Here is a 20,007-nt window from a genome sequence, read left to right on the forward strand (position 1 = left end):
ACATTGGAAAAAAAAATTGACAGGTAAAATTGACACAGTCTGAAAGGTTCTACTAGTATCACTACAAGTTTTTCACTGTATTCGTATTGGTTATTACCGTTTGAATGAATAAATAAATAGAGTCCCACAGTTGAACTTTAATCTACGAATATACATAACAATTAATTATGCCTTGCTATAAATTGGCATGTACTGTGAATTCAAACGGTTGCCAGAGTTTACTTTGGTTCCCAATAGAATGCGTTGTTATGCCAACTTTAGCTGAACGTCTGTACACCATGTTTAACCTTCTCCCGCTCTCGCTCCTGTCAAAATTACCCAGAATGCACCACGAAACAACATGAGGGAGTAGGTAAGTACTCATGGAGTTTAGTGTTGTTTTGGTTGATTCCGAGGACGGAAACCCTCGTAATAATATTAGTTCTTGCCGGTCACAAGATTCTTGTGCTTTTAATAATATCTTAAAATTGTTTTTACTCTATCATAATGATATACATACCCTATTTATAAATACTCGCCTGTTGTCACCCTTGGGGAATTCGGTTAGCTGTACGTATGTTACATATTTTTAAATACTTAATTAAACCCTCTTGTCATACATTACTATTTGAATATAATTTACCTAATTTTTTGTAGATTCAAATTCAATCCACAGTTTTTAACCTTCTTACTCCGTAATCTTATGTTTTAATTCCGGCATCTGTTAGCAAACATAACCTCCAAACTGCCATAACCTCTTTTGTAATATATTTCTGTTTTTAGATATATCTGCTGATTTAAAATTTAAATCATGTAATATTCGTAATTTTTCTTTAGAAAGCCATTATTGAAAATAATGTTACATTCATACTCTTTACTCTTCATAATTCTGTGTTGCTATACCTTATATTGTAATGTTATGATTTTTGATGAGGTTAAGTTGTCAAACAATATAAGTTATGCATTGCAGGGATTAGTTTTATTTTGCAATTTTTAGGATAAAAGTAAAACTCGATCTTATACTTCTAATTATAAAATTGCCTTTTTATTTTAAAGTGTCTGCAACTCAAATTGTTTAAACCTTATTTTTCAGATGGAAAATTCGGCTTATGCCCCTAACCCTTTACCGCCTCCCGCTTTAGTAGTCTTCTCTCAGGCCGGTAATCTGCCTGAGGCCCTTAGAATGCAAAGACCCTTCAACACACAGGTTAGTAAATTTATATTTAATTTATTAGTTTAGAAAAAAATATCACCAATGTTAATCAATATAAAAATCTTAAGCTATTAATTTAAGAATCCCCTTGGATGTCATACAGATGCAATTCTGAATGTTACTTATTTCTCAAATTTAAATCTAAAATGTCTACTTTTGCTATTTAATTGGTGATACATAATTATAATTTACAGTAGAGTAAGTTTTTGAAGCAATTCATAATTTAGGAATTTTGACGTTGGCAAATTTAATATAGGCTAATTAATTTTAAAAGGAAAATTGACACTTAATTATTTGTCAGTATATTTTAAACTTGTATTTTATTTAAGAATATGTTTTGCAAATAAAATAATAAAACATGTATTGTCACTTTTGTCATGAATAAGTTAGTCCTTTTTTATTTTAGTGTGCAGTAATGCATTCTACAGTTGCCTAGAAACAAATTAAGATGGTTGTATAAAAAACTTACTATTGAGTACAACCATTTCACTGGCGAAATGTAGAGGGATATATCAGCAATGCCCTTACATTTGCTCAGTTAAGTTTACTTATACTTTGTGTTTTGACAGTTGTTATGTAGGTATGCAGAAAATTATTTTAAATTTAATTAATTTTTTGCAGGCACAAGAAGCTAAGGATATTCAAGTGCCATTCAGTACTACAGGGTTCGGGCTACGGCTTATGGACAGTTATCCTGGGTTGCCAGCCCATCTTTTGCACCACTTGCAACCTCAGTTTCATCTCCATCCGGCTTTGGACCCTCGCTCAGTTCCTTTCAGTCCCGCTTTTCAGCCGATAACTTCGGAAAATAACAAGGCTTTTCCTTCCGCGTTCGCTCCTCCGCCTTCTAAGTGTTTAAAAATGGAAAGTGGTGAAAATAATTCAGAAATGTTCTATCAAAGAGACAGAGCAGAATCAAGTTCTCCGGCCAGTGCTTCAATTTCCCCCACTCCCCCTGTGTCAAATAATACTAAGGAGGAAGTAGACAACAGCACCCCAGAGGAGCGTGATACAGCTACTCCGAGTTCGGAAGTAACAGAGCGGTCAACTCCAGATGAAGGCAGAGGTTTCAGACGTAAGTTATGAATATTTTTTTTAAGCATGGCAAATTTGTAGTGGTTTCAAGATGTATAGACTAAGGCCTACAATTTATCTACAAATTCATTGGTTTTAACAAGTTTTTATGGTTTTTTAACCAGATTGAAAACATGCAGTATGGAGACAGATTTTTCAAAGTTGTCCTACTGCAAAAATAATGTAGCGTAGTTGAAAAGCTTGTCAATTTTACTTTGCATTTTTTTCATGGTGGGATGTAATTCACAGCCATATCCATCCAACTACCTACCGGTGCCTGTAGTTTAAATACTTTTTGTATCTTTTTACTTCTTTACCTTTTTAAATACCTATGTTACAAATGAAAGTGACTGATATAATATATAACTTGATATTTAATGTATTTAAAAATATATTTTTAGATTAATATTTTTAAGTAGTTTGCTATAGCCTAGTATAATTTATTTGCGATTTGGGCTTAATAACAAACTTAAAATGTTAAAAGTGCACATTCATAATGCTATTCAAAGTCTCATTGATAAGGATTAGGCCCCTAATCATTGATGTTATACAAATGTATGCCGTCTTAGTATAAATTACTGGTACCTATCAATATCACAGTAAAAAAGTAAAAAGAAATTTTAAATTAGGTCCAGGTAAGTTATTGACCAAAAGAACCAAATAAAATTTTAAATTTACAGTTTTCCAGTATTTGAATTATTCAATAGATCTAGGCCTAATGTTTTAAAATTTTGTTAGTTTAAATTTTATCTAATTTGAGGACTTAAACAAACCAATATTTTATTCATACAACATAATTGAGTTAACCAAATATTCCGCTAAATTTGTAATTTAACAAAGGTATTGTAAGTTATGCGCCATTTAAGTTTTGTGTTTGTAGGCAATATGACGCTCCTAAATGAAGTCAAGTAAGAAAACATACAATTACTCTAAGATGCATTGTATCATCTTAAAATGCAGAAATAATATAATACCCAGCTTAGAGTGTCTAACCATTATCTGATACTTGAATTCTTGAATTCAGTTCATATTTATTTGTTTTGTTCATTTTGACATATTTCATTATTTTCTCTTTGCTTGAAGACGTTTGTATTAAAGAAAAATTAGCAATGTTTCATGTCTTATTTATCATAACTCCTCAAAAAAAAAAAAAAAAAAAATCTCAAAAATTATATATATATACCCCTATTACATAATATTTACAGAATTTATACATTTATAGGTACTTTAAAAACTTTGCCGTTTAACGGATAGGCATGGCGGACATTATTTTTATCCTACCATGTCCACACCTGATGTGAAATAAGGCCATAAACTTTAAACTCTTATACTCCATTTTAATTTCTTAAAGTGACCTTGTAGCAGAAAATGGCCTAAGAAATTATATTAACTTTTAAATGAAAAGATTGGAAACAGGCTCATTTAAAATAATGATTACCGGTAAAACTGTATTCCCTCATTTTATAATATTTTTACAGTCTTTTAAGTAGCCATCTGATCTGTAAATTACTTAATCTTTATAACTAATCTAGCTTTTAATAAAGTTTTATATGTTTTAATTAAAATGCATAATACTAATTAATAAAGCAATTAAATTTCTTGGTTTTGTATCAATTAAATTTTGAATCCAAGTTTCATATAATAAACTGGGCAACTTACTTATACACAACTACCGTACTTTGAGATCTTAAAATAGTATGTGAATATAAGTAACAACTTACATCAAAATAATTCATTAGGCTTGATCATTAATAGCCTTCACCATACTAAACCCTTTAAAATAAATTCTAAAATACATGTCTATTTTGTCAAGGCCTATTAGTTTTTTTATTTTTTATTTTATATTAATAAATAAAACAGTTTATAATAGAACTTGTACCTATATCATTATAAAAGCCTTAATGATTTGAGCATCAAGTATAATAAATTTGGATGGTAATTGATTAATTAAATATTAAGTATATATTAAGATAGGCTTACAATTTAATATTTTATAAGTTTTTTGTTTTAAAATTGATGAAGAAATACCTAACAATTTAAAATATTGTTTGTAAATATCCATGACCAAAATACCATTATTTTATGGCTTTAATGTGAGGCATTGTTACATGTATGATTAGTACTTTTTAGGCATTTTTAAAAGTAATATTGATTCATGAATCTATTTAAAAAAATATCTATTATTTTAAAATAAAAGTGTCTTTTATTTTAAAATAATGATTAAAGTTTGTGTTAATTGTGTAAGATTTTCGGCCAAAATTGCATACCATAATTATTTAGCTTATTAGGTACCACCAAGCTTATCTATTCAACCTAAAGTTAATTTTTACTGCCCACAACTGGTCAGAATATTTTTAACCATTGGCTAATTTGAACAAGTGCGAGTTAAAATATTGCCTTAAATTTGCTATTTTAGATTAGGAAACATAAACCTTAGTACCACTACCAGTGTTGTATTGTCATATAAATTATAAAATAACTTATACCTAGAATTGAACTCTTAAGTAACAATTTATAGACGATCACTTAGTCTGTAAAGTTTAACTGATAGTTTAATTAATTGTTCATGATTATAAACGACTTATTATTGGTTCTGTTTTATCCTGCTTTATTAAACCAAGTTAATGGCAATTTTTAGCTCCAACATTCTTTTGTCTAGGCCTATGCGTTACCAATGTTTGTGGTCAGTAGCATAAATTATTAGATTTGATGGTAAAAATAAATAGAAACTAGGCTTTATAATGTATTTAGAAATCCACATTGCTCTTTTCCATGCTCTAAACTCAAAAGTTCACTTGTGATTTCTCGTGTTCAAAGTCTTTGTTAAAATAAAATGTTAAATATCACCTATAATGTTTGTTTAGTAAATCAGTTTTTTTATAAACATTTGTTATGAAAGTAAAACAAACAGGAATTTGATTCCTTCCTCATAAACAATTGCATATTAGGAAATCATTTAAAGTCTTAGTTTAACAAGTTTAATAAGTAATTAGCGGTAACTTATTAACAGTATTGGATATTTTTATCTCGTTAAGAATTTGCAAATAATGATTGTATTTTCTTATAAAGACACTTTGCGGTTCCTTATATAAATATTCCAGTTGTTACTTTAACTAACTAAAAGATCCATTTTCTTTGTTTTCTTTATTATTTAAAATTAAAATCTATATTAATATATAAATATCCTCAAACTTTTATTGTATTGGACTATAGAAATGTACTGTAATAAAGCAGGCTAAACAGATTTTTAAATATTTCTTATTATTATTTAGTTAAATGTTGCCAGTAAGCAAGATAAATATCGAGTTAAACATGATAAAAGATTTGAAATAATAAGAACAAAATAATGTACCCCGTTGTTGTTTAATTTTTATAAATTAAAAGCTGTAGGGTATGAAAAGAAAAAAATATCAAAACACATTTAGGTAGGTAATATTTTTATTTTATTATTTTACGTTATTCAGTTTGACGCATCAATGTAATATCTGCGATTGTAATTATTAATACATAATTATCATATACAATAACTTTTCTGAATAATAAAATACACGTTTATGTTCTTGGTTGAATTTCGTATTCATTCGTATTTAATATGATAACTCGGTACACAGCGATAGCGGCGGGTTGAATACGCCATTTTTGCGACGGCGGCGCTAGTAGGAAAGTAATACAAATTACAGAAAATTAATTTCGATTGATTAATTTAATTTAATTCAAACTGTTTGGTCAAAACCTTTTATGAGATGAGCTTGAGTACTGTATAGAGATGTTTTATATCTAATACATAAAATCTTAATATCATAATATCTTAGGATCGTTTTTAAATGCTTTGTTTATTTTCCACTGCTCAGTGTTTAGTATTAAATAATCAAATGGAACACAAGTTCTAAAAGTTTTTTTTTTCTTTGTCCGGCGAGGAATTAAATATGCTCTGGCTGGATGACGGATCACAAACAAAATGCTGATTCGGGAATTAAGTTTTTGCAGTAGAAGAATCTACACTCGCAAATAAATAGAGTTCAATAAAATAGTTGCTTTAAAATTGTAGGTACGGCGGTATTTAAACTTTACGGTAGTTTGAAGGTACGAATGTTTTCGAAAAAGACGACCACGAGTTTCAAAACGCGCTTGATGTATAGTTTTTAGACGAATCAGAAATCAGAAAATCTTATTACAGAGCTTACACACAGAGTATGGTCACGCATATGGTAAAACTTGACTTAAACTTACGAAAATTTATAATTTTTTTTTTAAAGAGGTTGGCGGCCTCTTTTAACCGTGGATCGTTAACAGCAAGGCAAGGAGTGAGCCGGTAAAGGTGAACTGTACTGATAAAATGTTATCTGCAGTGACCAGGATCCGAACCCACGACATCGCTGCCTTGGGCCCGAAGTCCACGACGCTACCGACTGAGCCACCGACTCACTAAAACAAAAAAAAAACACAGCAAAACAATTTTTTATTTGTACCGGTACTACGATTTGTTTAAAGTAATACTGCATGGAGCAACGCTGTTAAAGAAATCCTGTTATTTGACCCGCCTCTCGCTGTATCGATACTGTTCGCTCAATTAGATTTCTAAAGTTTTCGCGTCTAAAATGGTGCTGAAAAAATAAAATACGTTTTAAGTTTGATACATATTGTTCCTTAGTTGTTTCTACAAAATTGCCTGTTGATAGAAAATAAAAATGGACAACGAATAGTTTAACAGTGCATGTATTTCAATGTATTCGTAATAGAATAATTTCTTAGATTTCTTAGATTCTTCTTCTTAGACATCGTAGTTTATGTTCGAAATTTACTTGACGCATAAACTGATTTTATAATTCAACCAAAGTGATCTATTCCTCAAAATGTAGTTTAATTAATAGGTATGCCCTGCCGTATTAAAAAGTTTAATTTTCATAATATCAACTGCGCAAATAATGTATTTAATATAGCAGAAAATGACATATGTTTCAATAAAAATAAATATTCATACACAAGATGCCTCTTAGAAATTGAAAATGCACTAGAAATAATAAAATACCCTTTGCGAAATGGTTAAAATATGCCTATAGTTAGCCTACTTTAGGCAGTTTGTAAAAAAGATCTGTGAGACCCCTAAGTTTTTATTTGCGTAGTTTCTTCCTTGGTTCATGCACGGATAACCTAATACTTATTAATTGATGTACCGGTAGAATATATGTAAAACCATAATGCTGCTTTATTAACCACTTCCGTGAGCGCAAAATTTACGAAAATTACTAATGTGTATTTTTAGTCGTCACAGCTATACGCCACAAAAGTGAATTTAGCACATGACACATCAAGAAACCTATTGATTTAAAATATCAAATGCTTAAAAAAAAGGTTGTCTATTATCCATTCCGTGTGCATTGTACCACACAACATGACTCTTCCTTAAGTATGTAGGGATGCGGAAAGTTTTGTCTAAAACAGTTACATTTTCTCGACGGTTGCATATAGTTGACGCATCCTTTATTTTTTTGTCATTAATATTGTTTAATCTGTAATAAAATATTGACCAGTGTTAAATAAATATAATACGCCACACATTTGAATTGCGAAGTTATATTGATGTAATAAAAAAAGAGCTCCCCATAGATTTGAATTCGTACAAATAAAAATAGTACTGCAAGTAAAAATCGTCTTAGTTTGTTTGTTTCTCACATCTTACGTTAATGTTGATTGTTCCAACAGGGCAAAGAGCGTGTAATCAGGATTTGTATTTCAAAGTTCCGAGGCTTGAACAGAACAAGTTTAAGAGGCTGATTGATTTTAATTAATTACTACGATCAGCTTCCACAGAATCGGGCGTCTTAACGTATTAAAATCTTGTTCAGTTCTCTTGTACTTCAGTTTAAGAACCTTTTGTTGTTGAATCCAGTATCAGTGTGAGGTAAATTTATAATACTTTGGGCTTAGAAATTTGCATAGTCCAACATTTGTAGCAAATACACTAAAACGGCATGAGTTTGCAATGAGCTGTAACGGAAATGCGAATAGTTTTGTAAACACTATCCCTTAATTTTTCGAATGATTAGCGCAATTTTAATACAGTTTATAGCACAGTTAGATCGTAAATATTTCTGCAGGTAAGTTTAGGACCCTAGAAGCTGTATTTCATCATTTGGAAATGCGTTAACGTGAGGCATTGCTACGTGTATGATTAGTATTTATAGTAATTTTTAAAAGTAATATTGATTCATTAATCAGTTTTTTAAACCTCATACATTCGATTAGTTACCTGACAGCTCTAAGGGTAAGATCTGTGGTCTAAGTATTTTGTATATCACATTCAGAAACAAATGATTGAGCTGATGATGAAATATATATTATATACAAATAATTTATTTACAAATGTTTTCATTTATAATTTTCATAAAATACAAATGAAATGCATTTATTTTTATTGAATAGACATTTTAGGTTTATTGACATTAATTAAACCCCAATTTAAAATTCATACGAATATTGAGACTTTTTATTCATGATTTGAACAAAACCTAGTAGTGTGACATTTCAAATACAACACATCAATTATAAACAACTTTAAACAAAGATTTTTACCATATGCTTGTAGCACATGCTAGGATATCGAATTAAACTTTTAATCCTAATCATTGCATTACGAATTGCATTTGTACCATGTTATAATACAGGGTTATTCAAAGATATAGACCCTACTGTTTCTACTTCATGACTTTGTATCTCAAAAGGTATAAATCTAATAGACATAAACTTAACACTATTAAAATGTGGAAATTTCAAAGTTTTTTCAAACCATGGTTTTTTAAGTAACAGAAAATGTTATCGTAACAATGGGCAGCCATTTTGTTTTTCCATCTGTCTTTAGTAAGATACCTACCACCATTGACTATACACCTCTACCAGAGGTATATAGGTAGTCAATGGTGTGTATTGTAGAAATGGTGGTCGCCGGAATTTTACCCCCTTGGGCAAAGCTGACGTCACTATGACGTAGTAACCTTAGCGCTCAAAAGTTTGTTCGTGGCCGGAATTTTACCCCCGCGGATTTGGAAGTCTAATGAAAATAGGCAGAGCGTGATTAGTTAGATTAGCAATAAAACCGGAATTTTACCCCCTGTCCATATAACTAGCGGTTAGACAACTGAAGATGTACGGGCCGGATTTTTACCCCCCGGAATTTTACCCCCTGGCCGGATATTTAAATTATTAAGAATGGTTGATTTTCCTATTTCTGTTTTTATTTAATTGTAAACATTTTATTATTAAGTAGCTTATCTTAATGTATATGTAACATCTTTATTTATTTATTTTGTAATCTATTCTAAGTAAACATAATTTGCTGTTTAATTTTGATGTAAAATAAACTGAGTAGCTTATTTAAATGATAATTGGGTGAACACTTCGTGGTTAAGAAACGATAAGGCAACTTTTTGTTATTATTACAATACAAACGAAAAACATTGTTTACCACGGTTGTATAATAAATCGTTAAATAAATCTTCGAATCAATTACCATTCTGATGGCTGTTTATACGTCATATTAACCAACAGTTAGTTTCAAACATCGAATCCTGATAGGCCTACTCGAATCTCAAAATTAAAATTAAAAACCTGTTCGATTAGTTGATGTTACAAATAAATTAAGATAGGCTACTTAATAATGAAATATTTACTATTAAATTAAAACTGATGAAGATAATTAACCATTGTCACTAATTTATATATCTGGCCAGGGGGTAAAATTCCGGGTTAAAAATGAGCGGGGTAAAAATCCGGCCCGTACACTCAAGGTTTTTATAATTATAGTTTGATGTGTTCTGATTAAATTCACAACCGTGAAAATATACGTTTAATTCCGCGTTTAATCCATAAAACAATTTTTGTTACACTGACTACCACCCTGTATATTTACTTATAATGTGCCTGGTAACACGACAACTCGAGTAAAACCTTTCGATTCGAAAAAAAATTGGTACAAACGTGTAAACCTACGTTTATGGGAAAGAGTACTCGAACCGGTATGATCGCACCATGAGAACGGTATTTAACGGGGGATTTTATGGCATAGAAAATTGAGCTTTGCCATGTCCGCTCCTCAAAACGTAAACTTTGAAATTTTTCATAACCTAAGTATACAAATAATTTTGTATACTTAATCGTTTTTGTGCGCTTAGTGGGGATAACGTTCCAAATAAATTTAAATTTATAACTTTATTGTTGTTCTTATGAAGGATAAGTAAATGGTTGTAGTTTGCTTGTTTCTCATTAAACTGTATTTTGGAGAGCGAGCTGGCGTAGTGGTTAGAGCACAGGACTTCAGTCCCTGAGGTCCCGGGTTCGATCCCCGCCAAGTCAGCAATGGATTTGATCTAAGTGATGATGCCGCAACCTCTAGGTCTAGCCTGAAGTAATGTGAAAAACAATCCCAGGCTCGTGCCTAGCGTCCTAGGACAAAAAAATAAACCTTATCAAATTTGACAAATGTATTTGTTTAATACTTAAGCTATTAACATCTTACTAAAATTATCCTCATTAGGTTCCCTGCAGCAGCAAACCTAAGTACTTATTAAACATAATGCTATTTAAATAGGGGATCAATTTGATATTTTTATGGCATTTTCGAATCAGGCAAATGTGTTATGGCTTGGTCTGCAGGTTTGCTGTTGTGTGTGAGGGTCGGTGCCGGTAGTGAGGGTGCGATACCCGTGGGACGACCGACTGTGGTCAACGGTCAGTCAAGGTCCGGAAACTGCGGCTACTCGATGGTCACTTCACCTCCACACCTGACACCTCCACCCCCTACCCCCTACCCCCTACCCTACCACTCTCGGACGCGACAAATTGAAATGTCAACTGCGATAGACAGTGCGGTCACACCGTTAATCATCCAACTGTCAAAAACGTCACCGATCTCAGCGTGTTGCCCGATTAATTCCTACTTTCTAAATACGGCAAGATTTTAATCATCTGGGATTCATGGTGTTTAAATCTGCCATTGTGCTGTACGAAACAGAATTTTAATTCAGCAAGTGCGCCGACTTTGATCACAAACCAATAGTTCGCTCGATTTCGAGCAACATGCGTACTATTTGCTTGTAGAAGCTCATCACGTGTACATGGGACTATGATTACCAAGTGCACCGATATTGATCACAATCCAACGAGCATCAGGTGTAGCTTGCTCTTTTTGTATAGAACCTACACGTTACAGTTGTCTCTTAATGACCAAGATCACCGACTTTGATAACAAACCAATATTTCGCTCGATTTCGAGCAACATGCGTACTATTTGCTTGTAGAAGCTCATCACGTGTACATGGGACTATATTACCAAGTTCACCGATATTGATCACAATCCAACGAGCATCAGGTGTAGCTTGCTCTTTTTGTATAGAACCTACACGTTACAGTTGTCTTTTAATGACCAAGTTCACCGGCGTCGATCACTAAACAAATATTTCGCTCGATTTCGAGCACCAGGTGTAGGCCTACTATTTGTCGTGGTGAATGAGACCTAGCGGTGAGTGGTTTTGGGCGTGGATTGTTGTCTAATAGCCCATAAAGCGTAAAGTGCAGCAAGCAAGCAGCAATCCGTGCATTTATGTTCCCTCTCCACCGTAAAATCACCTACCAACTCTTGCCATTTTATTCCTTAACATGCATACAAAGTGTTGGATTGTTTTAGAGTGAAATGAACATCTTAAGTTGTATTACTGTATTTCTTTATCATATTTATTCAGTCATAGATATATTTTATTATACTCTTTTTCAGTATCAAACACTTTCATGTGTGTCGAGAAAACATTGCAGTTGAGATTAATTTTAGTCTAACGAAAATAATTGTTGCAATACACTCCAATTTTAACTATGAATTCTCCTACAATATATCTAAATACTACAAGAAAATACAATTTAGAAAATAATTTTTTGAGCTTTGAGAAATTACGTAATCGTACTTAACCAGGAAATTGAAAGCAATACAATCTTCCAAGAAGAATCTATCAACACAATGTGTGATGAAGTGAAAATATTATTTTTATGTTATTTGGAATATATACGACTGTATCTACTATCTCCACGACCGCGACCTTTTGAAATGGAAAATCGTTAGTCATTCTTAAATATGTAGATTAGGCAGTGGATTGATAAAAAGCCAACTATGTGTATTACAACCGGATACATCACACCCTCTTACTCTTTGACAGATTCTTGGTTGTACTGTAAATCGTATTGGAACATGGAACTGCGGCTTTAAACCCAAATTCAAACCCCAAAACGAATGATTCCTGTGTTGATGATGATTATCTTTAACACCCCCTATCTTTATAATTATGACCCACGACTCATGGTATGCTTCGAGTTCTATCTTGGTATGCGATAAACAATAATTTGCTGTATTTCGGGATCAGGTATTGTCATTTTTGCCATTGTATATTGTTAACTCTTAAGATGGACAATATGTTTGTTAATCTCTGTTGATAGTAGGTTTACTATTTCATTTTCAAATCTTTCAAAACCCGTTCACTAGATTTATGCAAAATTTATTCGTAGTGGTGTAATTTCATCGTAGTCACAACTACAATTTATCGAAGTTCCCCGAAAGTCATAAATATTCGACTTTCCATTCGTTTGCGGTCCCATTGTACTCGGGCGGTTTCCAATTTCGAACTCGGGGGAAAGGTTAAAGCGGCAGACCGCAATGGAGGCCGAAAGTAAATTCCGGAATTGGCTGTTTGAGCTTAACAAATGGGGGCGCCACAGCTTAGGTGTGAATAGAAGCGTACAATTAGTACAATTGTTGGCTACCGAACCTTGGGACCATTAATCTTACCTTGGGGGACAAATTGTCGGGGTGACCTACAGTCTAATCTGGGCCCAGATAACAGGATAACTGGAGTGTGATTGGGATTCGAGCACCCTTCAATGAATTATGCAACGAGCGCCTTGTCCGTCCACTTTTTGCGAAACCCAAACTTACTGTCTGGCTTTTGTGACGAATACAAGATGTTTTCCAAATCATAAAACATACGGGGATGTTTTTCGTGGAAAAAACTGTTTTATAAGAATCATCAGATTTGAGCGAATTTTCTATATGGGAAGTAAGCTATTATCGCAGGTCTCATGGTAAGACACATGGGACCACTTTACTTTTTTTGTTTTGACCAAAATCACCGTCCGTTCAAATTCATACAACAGGGTGAATCTCGTCAGGTGTCCACTATCTATTTCAGACATAGCGTTGGTCCTAAATGATGAAATTAAAATGTTTTCTACTAAGCACACTCCAAGGATAACTTGTAATTATTTTAAATGTTTCCATATACACGATGTACCAAAACAAGGGGTTCACTAGTTCAAATCTAACAATTAATTATCAAATACAATCATATTCCGTATTGTACATAATTTTAAAGCTCTTGTGAATACAAACATTTTGGTGGGATCAGAATTTGAATATATTTTTTCATAAAAAAAATGGCGCCTCTTTATGTAAAAAATTTGGTAAGTACTATTTTGAATACCCAAATTGTTTCTTGAAAATTCAGATGCCTCTACTCGGATTAAAATGTTGCATTCGTTATGAGCCAAGCTGTATTTTTTTCTATGCAATATTACAATAATATCACAAAATATATTTTTTTAATATTATGACTTTTTAGTAAATAGTTAAACTAGATATAATAGTCAAAACTAAAAAATTTCAAATCTTTTCATATGTCAAGTTGCATAAAATGACAAAGGTTTTGCAATTCTATGAAACATTTAAACGTTATCCGATTATCTCTTATAGTTTTCGAGTTGTCAAATAAAAACAAGGTTTCCCCCTATGAAACGTTTGCAGAGCCGTTGGTATCTCTTTGGGCATTATGACACATTATTTTTATAATTATCAACATGCGTTTTATATGGGAAAACATGTTTTTATTTGATAACTCGTTAAAGTAAGAGTTACGGATAAGGTTTAAATTTGAAAGTTGCTTGGAATTGCAATACATTTACAATGATATGCTCTTTGTAATATGACACTATTTGCAATTTTTAGGTTTTGACTAAGTAAATATTTAAAAAAATATTTGTAAACATTTTTGTTTTGTGCTATTATTGTGAAATATTTCATAAAAAAAAATTTAGGTTATAATGCAGAAATGCAAAATTTTAATCAGGAGCCGAGTTACCAGCATTTTAAGCAATATATAGGGTATTCAAAATAGTACTTAAATTTTCACATTAGGAGACACCATTTTTTAACTATTAAAATCGAGTTCGCAGACCAGCATGATCGGACCAAGGAAACTTGAGTTATATGGGGTAAAAATTGGGGTTTCCCATTTTAAACCCTCAAAACATAAAACTTTCTATTTTCTCTCTAAACTATTTTGAAGAGCTTAAAAAAATTTTTCATCAGCTTAAAGTGTTTTTGTTACGAAGAAAATTCAAAAAGTTGTTACTTAAAATTACCATGATCTTATGAAGAATAAGTAAACTGTTGTAGTATGCTTGTTTATGCATATATTTTGATCTTGGCAAATTAATTTATTTCATACTAAGGTATTAAAATGTTGCTATAAAACACACTTCAAAACCGTCACTATAGCAGCAAACCTAGGTACTCATTAAACCTGATGTTATTTAAATAGATTTAAGTTAAAATCAAACAAGGAAAACGGAAGTTCGCTTAATCTGCAATTTCCATATTATTGTTGGTCCCATTTTTACCTTACCCACCCACATGGGCCTCGCCTGCCTGTATTATAAAACGAATCAAGGGGTGAGCTGATACAGTACGAGGTGAACTGTACCGATAAAACAATTACAGTACTTCCTCCTGTGGCTGTCTTTCAAACCCACCACACTGCTGCCGGTTTCGAAAGCCAGAGCTACGCCAATGACCCAGCTAATCTATTAATTTATTGCTAGCAAGGCAATTGTGCAAGTAAAATCCGTGTTTGTCCGTTAAATGTTGAATACTCTTTTCGGCTCAAAAATCAATTCATACTGTAATTGAAGAGTTTAATGACAGAGACAGCTTCTCATGATGTTGGGAAGCTTTCGAGATGGGAGGCGGGATGTTTTGTTAAATCCTTCTAAACACTTCATAGATATTACTTGCATTTTGGTGGTCTTTGAACAACCAAAATCTCCTACGAGACCTTGTCAACACAAATCAAAGCTACACTAACGCCACAGAATATAGATCTATATTCTGTGCTAACGCTAAGAAGAAGGCGATAGGAAGGCAACGAAATCGGTTAACCACTGAAGCGCATAATCTATGTTCAAGAATTGGTCAATTTCTAATACACTTTTTCGGAATAAGATCTTCGCTAGTGGGCAAAGTTTATAATATATCAACAATGTATTAAAGTTTTTTCGTTCATTTCCACCATTTCCCTTTTTACATTTTATTCGTGAAAAGAACGGGACGAATCCTGGTGACGTTTGTATCCAGCGTTGTTCTTTTGTCATACCGCATCATTAACTTATAAAACAACAATAAATTGCGTCTGAATCTATTTCTCTTGAAATCAAACCTTCAAATTGAAGACATGCACGACAGCTACTCTGCTACTCTGACCATTTATGAATCGCTAGTATATTTCGGTTCCGTTAGCGTAATTGATTCTCTACTCTAAACAACATTACATTCGTAACATACAATTTCCATAGGACGATATTAAATGCATATACTGTAATTGCTTATAGTGTAGATGACGTTTGCTGGCGCAAGACCGGTTTTTAATTTTTGTCTCTGAGTTGTTTTAGTTTTTCTTGTTAGTTGTTTGAGTCTTTGTGTTGTTTTCTGGGTAACGGAGTCCGTCTAAGTTAACGATTTTAAACTGGGTTAGCGAATTTCCAGATGAGCCAATTCCGCCTTTCCCGCAGAAGCCCATTGGATCAGTGCTTCAATAGCTGTTTAGTAGGGCACCTACATCCCATTTGGCATTTGTAATGCCATTTAGTAGCTATTTGATCGCAGATCGTACTACATTAACTCTCACAGCTAGTTTGATGGTTTACGAAATTACCACTGTCGCCTCATATTTGGTTTACTTAGTTTACATAAGTAGCTAGGCTGAACATCACATAAAGAACTCAGCTAACAGCGCCCTGTCAGGACGAACCTAAAGGCGAGACTGGAGACTGAAGCGTATTCGTGACACCAAGTGCGACCACTGTTCTCAGATCTTCTCAAGTACCTACACTCTACGTCTACACCCTGTACGTCGTGAAGGATAGGTTGCCATCGCAAGTCGGGAGCTAACAAGGTGTTACTGCCACCCCGCTATTGTATGCTAATCTATTGCTCGCAAATTCCCTCAATCCTACAACCTATCATATAGTTCAATCTTCTACAGTCCGCGGGAGCTTTCGGCATTTGAATACATTATTTAAATAGTGCTTCGCGTGTGATGTTATCGGAGCATGCATCAGGTGTTGCTTTGTTACACCGTTTATTCAATTCCCTCGGTGATCTCGCGTATTTATCGTGTTACTTACAATGGGGCCTTGTTCTACTCCGTGTCGACCATTTACTTTGTAGCCTATCGTGATTGTTCCGAATGTACACATGTTTCTCAGATCACATTAGCCAGCAGAAGTTTTAAGTTGTAGCTCCGTAAGAATTGAACTTGTATAGAAGCACCTGTGCTTGATCATGTTTGGCTGTAGAATGAATACGATTGTTTCGTTATGTCTCCGATTGGGTCTGATGAATACTGGTGTTAGTGTTCGCAATCGATAGCCAATGTAACATGTTTTAAGTATAGGTTTGCGGTTTCAAACAATAATTACAGTATAGATTATGCCGCTGAGGCTTTCCACGATGTGGTGTCCTGTGATAGTAGGATCGACCATTTCCGCCCGAGGAGACTGAGCGAATGCTTCCAGGTACCCTTCTTTTGATGGCACTAACCCGTATTCAAACCAAGCAATTAATTATTCGAGTATACTGGTTTCTAAATTATATGGAGCAAATCTAAAGTAGTAATTGAAGCCGATACATCGAAACTGGACCGGCTATATCCAAACTGCAAACTTAAAAAAACTATATTATTTATTATATCGCCCTAGATTGAAACTTCTTGGTCCCATCTTCGACGCCTATCAATGTCTTCACTAAGGACAGCGCTAAGTATGTACCAAAGACAAGTCAAAAATCACTATTCCGTACACAAACCTTGCATTCTTACTTGGTGTCGACTATAGCATGATTACATCGACTGTTTAGTTAAACAAAGTTTTGTAGTATTACAGTTTACTTACAGTACAGCTATTCATGATTGTATTGACTCTCGATCCTGCATCGATTAACTCTTATTATATCAACTAACATAAGTAAACCGTAACACCTTTGTGCAGCATTGTGGTAGTCATCTACTGTTAATTCGGCAATTCTTTCGAAATATGGATGATGTTGACGTGTTCCTACATAAATACCCTTTGTAGTTATTGGGCTTAATGGATACACTGTGTCGAAGGTTGCACCTTTATCTCGGAAGAGTCCTTGGGGTAAGATAAGAAAATATAAAATAAAAGGAGCTTTGTACCCATAATTTTAATTCCAAGCACCTAACAAGGATAGTTCTAGATTGAGTACTTTTTCTCGAAGAACTATTGTATTGTTTTATAAATATCTTAAGCATTCGTCGTTTATTAGTTTACCATTTTAAGTCACAGACTAAGAAAAGAATTATTCTTTTTGAAGTTTTCCAGTGTACGCGTCTAGTGGACCTCAAAATAGTTGTATCAGATTAGTTTATACAACGCCGATATGAGGTGAAGATGAGTGAATGATGAGTGTTGAATGGATGACACGATAGCTTTGTTACTTGCCAAGATCAGCTGGGTTTTCAGCCAGGATCAGTTATTAAATAAAAGCCTAATTTAGAGGACAGCTGGGTCCAGTTTTGAACCATCAAGAAGCTTTTTTTATATATATAAAAGAGGTTGGCGGCCTCTTTTAACCTTGCATTTGCCCGTCCACATAGACTAACCGCCCGTGCGTGGAACGTTTATAGCAAAGCAAGAAGAGAGCCAGTACAGTACAAAGGTGAACTGTACTGATAAATCTTTTGTGCTTCTGACTATTCTTAAGATCGAGCTAGCGACGTTCTTATACAAGGAGACCACCATATCCACTTAAGAAGAACCCTGCTTTTACCTCGAACCCAACTTTCCGCTGGAGTTATGATCACCAGAGATACAATGCAGTATCCCCTGAACTGTTTCGTCCACTGCAGAGTCGGCCGATTCGACTGTCCCGAGTCCCGAGCCGCTATTATATGTTAAACAGATTAGAAGCGAGCCGCAGCAGCCAACAAGCTCTCGGAATGTGCAGTAGCAGTCATCGAATATTTTTGGCGTTACAAAGCAGCATTGTGTGATAAATCAGACGTGGTAATTGAGTTATTAGGAAGGGTTGAGCACGGAACCGGTTTGCATGGTGTTGAATTCGCACTATATATTGCCCAGTGCAAAGCGCAGCTGCCCGCCACGCCGCGCACCGCCTGCGCCACCAATGCTTTGCTTACCGATTACGAACATGACGCGAAAAGTGAGTGATTTTGAGGTTAATTTTTGAAAGAAGTTTGGTTAACTAACAACACGGAAAAATGTTCTGACTACGGTTTAACAATGTGATGGCTTCTGAAGTAACCATATATTACATGTATCCATAGTTTTTTTGGCGTTTACGTCGTCAGATGAATTTCTCTGCCAGCCTCTCGAATCTACCCAGCGCTGATGATGATCTTACTCACAGCAAGGGCCAAACGTCTGGCAATGATTCTCATCGCAGAAAGAGTCGATTATTTTTTAACATCGCCCGCAAAAACCTCCTATATGCATGGAAATTATTTTGTACTTCGTCGTACTAACTAAGACGATCTAAATTATTACGATTGCGATTCCTGTCATGCGTTGCAAGCTGTAAGTTGAACACGATTGTATAAAAAGTCTTAAGATCAAGACAAAAGATTAAGATTACTAACAGTCCTTTCTTGAGGTTCATCATTTAGCAAGTCTATTGCCTAATCACAGTTGAGGCCCAGTTATCATTCCTCAAAACTTGTTTTTTAATTTGGATTGGCCAGGCTGAGGCAGTAAGTCGAATATGAGTCCCATACAAAGAAAGAACAGACGTGATTCTCGAGGACACCCTTATGATTGTTTCCAGCTGGATCAAGTTTTTAACTCTCAAATGGTGATTAAAACGTACCAAAGATCAGAGATAAATACCCCCGCCGCAACAAACCTGCAGACTAAGCAAAATTCTGATCATTGTAAATTGATATATAATAGAAAATTAAGCTCAAGTTGGTTTCAAATAATAATAGGCTGTTAGTCATTAAAAATATATTTTTTATAATTTTTTACAGTCTTAACTTGCGTGGTATTTATCATTTTCGACCTTTTGAGGGTGATGCATAGTGAGTTGTTGCACACAATCATATAAATGTACTTATTTACACTTTCGCCCAAGTTTTGGATTTTAAGTGCTTATTATTAAGTGCTCTTATTATCGTTAAATATTGGCTGGAATGTCCATTACCATAACCGTGCATTTTAGAAAATCTAATCTAACATAATTTCTTCTCAGCAAACCATTTAATTGAGTTTCCGGAGGCCATACACTGTATTTCCTTTGAAAAACTGTAGTATTTACAACTTATGTAGACTGAAAAACTCTCGAAGCCGTGGAATAGTCCATTCGAGACGTCTTTATCTCCTTCTAATGGATGTACCAG

At 33.8% G+C, this 20,007-nt stretch overlaps 1 protein-coding gene across 2 annotated transcripts in view; it reads left to right on the top strand.

The window, feature by feature from the left end:
• The first annotated feature begins 267 nt into the window (after positions 1-267).
• Positions 268-20,007, top strand: part of LOC128998208 (E3 ubiquitin-protein ligase RNF220-like) — a 160,681-nt gene continuing 140,941 nt past the window's right edge. The window contains exons 1-3 of one of the 2 annotated variants that reach the window (XM_054424230.1): positions 268-352; positions 1,073-1,186; positions 1,814-2,267. In XM_054424230.1, the coding sequence (XP_054280205.1) occupies positions 1,073-1,186; positions 1,814-2,267 (568 nt within the window). In that variant the 5' untranslated portion in view covers positions 268-352. Of the gene's footprint in view, positions 353-373; positions 550-1,072; positions 1,187-1,813; positions 2,268-20,007 lie in introns of those variants that run through there. The other variant, XM_054424229.1, reaches the window with a different exon arrangement.

The sequence above is a fragment of the Macrosteles quadrilineatus genome, unplaced genomic scaffold (assembly GCF_028750875.1).
Source record: "Macrosteles quadrilineatus isolate MER2022 unplaced genomic scaffold, UCM_ALF_1.0 Scaffold_7__1_contigs__length_78375512, whole genome shotgun sequence".
Lineage (NCBI taxonomy): Eukaryota > Metazoa > Arthropoda > Insecta > Hemiptera > Cicadellidae > Macrosteles > Macrosteles quadrilineatus.